General features: G+C 67.3%; 2 protein-coding genes across 2 annotated transcripts in view; both read left to right on the forward strand.

Annotated features, from left to right (window-relative positions):
• The window catches only part of LCN8 (lipocalin 8), a 4,699-nt gene extending 3,844 nt beyond the window's left edge, over positions 1-855 (forward strand). Inside the window, exon 5 of the mRNA XM_006163383.2 lies at positions 602-855. Coding sequence (XP_006163445.1) covers positions 602-855 — 254 coding nt within the window. The remainder of the gene's footprint in view (positions 1-601) is intronic.
• A 1,297-nt stretch (positions 856-2,152) lies between these two features.
• On the forward strand, positions 2,153-3,366 carry LOC102476012 (epididymal-specific lipocalin-5-like). The gene is made up of 3 exons (XM_006163384.1): positions 2,153-2,337; positions 2,477-2,610; positions 3,264-3,366. The coding sequence occupies exons 1-3, from the start codon at positions 2,242-2,244 to the stop codon at positions 3,364-3,366; spliced, it is 333 nt and encodes a 110-aa protein (XP_006163446.1). The 5' UTR covers positions 2,153-2,241.
• Positions 3,367-3,586: the final 220 nt, after the last annotated feature.

The raw sequence follows: 3,586 nt of genomic DNA on the forward strand, positions 1-3,586 counted from the left end.
CGGCCTCGCTGTCCAGCAGGGCGTGCAGGGCCGTGCACTGGCTCTGCCCTTTCAGGTCCTGCCAGGGGCAGGGCCAGGTTGTGTGCAGGCCCTTGGGCTCGAACTCGGGGTCCCCCCACCCCGTGCACTAACCACCTGCACGACCTGGCTCTTCAGCCCAGCCCTGGGCAGAGGGCTGAGGCTCACGGACCCGGTGCTTGGCCAGCCCAAGGCCCTGCCCACCACCCACGGGCCTCCGGGCTGAGCAGGGCCCTGTGCGCCTGCCCTCCTGTGTCGCAGGGGCTGATCTAGGGGTGCTCCTCCCTCAGGCCATGATGCGGGGGCCCCACCCGTCCTGGCTTCTTGGACCCCCTCGCCCAAGGGGCCTCGGTGACTACTCTGAATAAACTCTGCAGCCGAACCTGGTTCCCCGCGTGACTTTCCTGGGGGAGCGCCCACAGGTGCAGCAGTCGGTAGCGGTTTTCACGTGTGGAGCCGCAGTGAGACGGCCTGCCTGGCTGCTGCTCCCAGGGCACGCCGGCAGTGGGATGAGGTGGGCCCACCTCTGGCTGACCTCTGCCCGGCAGGCTGAGGGGCGCGGGAGGGCCTGGCTCACCCGCAGGACAGCAGTCCCTGCCCTCGCACTCCGAGGGCCCTGTGCTGCCCCGAGTCCTCAGTGCCCCAGGCCCCTCGGCAGCCTCTGCAGGTGACACGGGTGCTCTGGGGAGGATGTGCCACCCTGGGACGGTGCCGGTGTCCTCCCCTCCAGTTCCAGGACAGACAGGAAAGCAGCACCTTGGCAGTGTCCACCTCCCCACGACGGGTGCCTATCACCCACCTGCGTTTGTTCGCATCCTCCTCGGCCCAACCCTCTGAGAGGGGCCTCATCCCCACTGTGCAGACGGGCAGACAGACTCGGAGAGGACAAGGCGCTCACCGCTGTGGGACAGAGCGGGCAGAGGCTGGGCCTGCCCTGCTGTCCCAGGCAGGGGTGTGCTGGCCCGGGGTAGACAGGCTGGCTACATAATCGGCAGGACCCAGAGATGAAAATGCCAGCCCTCCATTCAAGGAGCTGAGGGCGTGCTCCCCTCTGTCCGTGGGCTCCCAGTGCGGACTCAGCACCTCCTGTGCCAGGCTGCAGGGGTGGGCCCTGAGCCCCGGAGCTCACGCACCATCCCTGCAACTTCACCTCAAGGCACCAGTTGGAAGATGAAGCCATGTGTGCCAGGGCACCTGGGGCCACACAGAGCAGGGTATAGTGGCTGGGCGAGGCGGGGACCGGTCCTGGGCCGGGGTGGCCCCCAGCCAGCTCCTCCATCCTGGCCCCTCGGCCCCGGCGATGGAGCGTCTCCAGCAAGTGCCTGGCCTGGGAGCTGGGAGCCAGAGGCCACAGCAGGGCAGTCCTTCGAGACCCTCCCTCCTCTCGTCTGTCTCCATCCCTCTCCATCTCTGCCTCCCTCTGTCACCCTCTGTGTCCCCTCTGCCTCCCTCTGCCTCGCTGTGTCTCTCTCTCCCTCTGTCTCTCTCTCTTTCTCTCCCTCTCCATCTCTGTGTCTCTCCCTGCCCTTCTTTGCAACACCAATACTATCTGGAGGACTGTCTCATGCCCTCAGGGACAGGATCTGGACCCTCTCTTGGCACAGGGAGGGGTGGCCAAGGGAGCCTGTGGCCCTTGCTGGACGAGCCAGTCCTTCTATCGTGCCACCCCCAACCCACGGGAGCGAGTCAGTGAGCAGAGAGAGCCTGCCAGCACGGCCATTGGGCCTAGGCGGGTGGGTGGTGCTGCTCGCTCAGCCACTGCTGACCGGGTGGCGTCTTCAAAGGGCTTGAGGGTGGCCAGTAGGCGAGAGGGTCAGGACATCCCGGCCCACTCCTGGCTGAGGGCCGCGCTGCACCAGCCTCATGTGGGTGCCAGTCTGAGGCTCTGCCACCCCTGCCCCAGGGCCTGTACCTGTGCCAGGTCAGGAGCACAGTGGGACCTGAGTCACCCAGGCCTGTGCCCCTCTCCGTGCCTGCTGGACAGTGGCCAGCGGGACTGCTGAATGAGTGACCGGCAGGTGTCAGCAGCTCTGGAGCCGGCTCCCAGCACCCCCGGACACCTGGCAGGTGGGCGGCCGCCGCTGGCCCCGGGCCTGCTGCCCACCTGCTTAATGAGAGCCAGCCTGTGCTCGTCCAGGTGCTCACAGAGGCTATAAGCTGGGGCTGGGTGCCAAAGCCACAGCTCCTGTGGTCTGGAGAGGCCGCAGGCCGCCCGCTGGGCGCATGGCGGGTAGAGCACTCCTTGCCCTACTGGGGCTGTGCGTGGGGTTGGTGGCCGGCGCCCAGGATGGTGTGTGGCAGGGCTTCGACCTTCTCAAGGTAGCACTGCCGTAGGGTGGGCCCTGTCTGGAGCAGGTCCTATGACAGGACTCCCCACCTGGGACCTTCACCAGCTCTCCCTGGAGCTTTCAGGGCCACCCTGGATGGGGCACCTGGGCAGCTGCACCCCTGTCCCCAGTTTTCAGGCCTCTGGTACGAGATCGCCGTTGCCTCCAAGACGGGCCCCCAGAGCCCGCCGCCCAGGATGAAGACCGGGGCTGTGCTGGTGGAACTGGAGGGGAGCCGCCTGGCCCTGACGGCTGCATACTACGAGTGAGTGGCGTGCAGCAAGGAGGAGCCCTACCTCCCGGCCACTGGGCCCTGCCACCTGTGTGTCTGCTCGGGCAGCCTCAGGCTGCCTGAGGGATGCTGGGCATAGCTCTGCCCACGAGAGGTTCCCAGGCAGGCCTCTGTCTTGTCCGCAGAGACAGGCATGTGACCCACGACCTTAGGGCCGTGCTGGGTGGGGCAGGCTTCCAGGACGAGGGCTGGGACTCTGGGTATGGCAAGCAGCAGGGGTCTCGGGGTCCACCCCCTTCTCCCCGCGGTCAATGAGGAAAGCCCCTTTTTGCCAGTGTCAGAGCTCCAGGGCAGGGCCTGGCCAGCCAGTGCAGCCCGGCCACCCTCCTGGCATCCTGGGTGCCGCTGGGTAGCACAGGAGCCTGGAGGCCCTGCCACTGCTGCCAGGTGTGTGGGTGCCCCTGGGCCCTTGGGGAGTGGTGGTGGAGGTGGAGCAGGGCACGTCACTCCTTCCAGTGTCCACCGCCCCCAGGAGTGGCTTTTGCCTGGGCAGGGTCTCTGCCGTCTGGTGTCGGAGCCTTGCGCCTCGCTGGAGGTCGGTGCTGGCTTTGCACCTTCTGGATCGGCAGGGCCGGGGGAGGGTAGAGCAGCCCCAGGGCAGCGGCGAGGCAGTCTTGTCTTCCTAGTGAGAACACCTGCGTGAAGGAGAAGGATGGGGCCTCGCTGGGGGACGGTCTGGGCAAGTTCAAGGTCATCAGAACAGCCAGTAAGCCTACGACCCCTCGCTGACACATGGGGTGAAGCGGGGACTTGTTGCCCCGCTGTGGGATGGCGCTCCTGTCAGCTGGCCGCAGTCCTGGAGGGACCGGGCTGTCCCCTCCGGAGGTGGTGGCCCTGGCAGGGTGCTGCCTGGTGTGCGGCTGCTCAGACAAAGCCTGCTGCCCAGGGCCAGAGCCTGTCTGAGCCCGTGCAGCTGCCACCGGCCGACCCCGCCCCGGCTGCCAGGATC

Source organism: Tupaia chinensis, unplaced genomic scaffold (assembly GCF_000334495.1).
Source record: "Tupaia chinensis unplaced genomic scaffold, TupChi_1.0 Scaffold142100_1, whole genome shotgun sequence".
NCBI classification, from domain to species: Eukaryota; Metazoa; Chordata; class Mammalia; order Scandentia; family Tupaiidae; genus Tupaia; species Tupaia belangeri.

What these genes read in the sequence shown, in the direction of transcription:
- LOC102476012 (XM_006163384.1), top strand. Translation starts at nt 2,242, where the DNA reads ATGGCGGGTAGAGCACTCCTTGCCCTACTGGGGCTGTGCGTGGGGTTG. An exon ending in AGGGCTTCGACCTTCTCAAG is followed by an intron (nt 2,338 to 2,476) that starts GTAGCACTGCCG and finishes CCCTGTCCCCAG; the next exon opens with TTTTCAGGCCTCTGGTACGA. An exon ending in CTGACGGCTGCATACTACGA is followed by an intron (nt 2,611 to 3,263) that starts GTGAGTGGCGTG and finishes TTGTCTTCCTAG; the next exon opens with TGAGAACACCTGCGTGAAGG.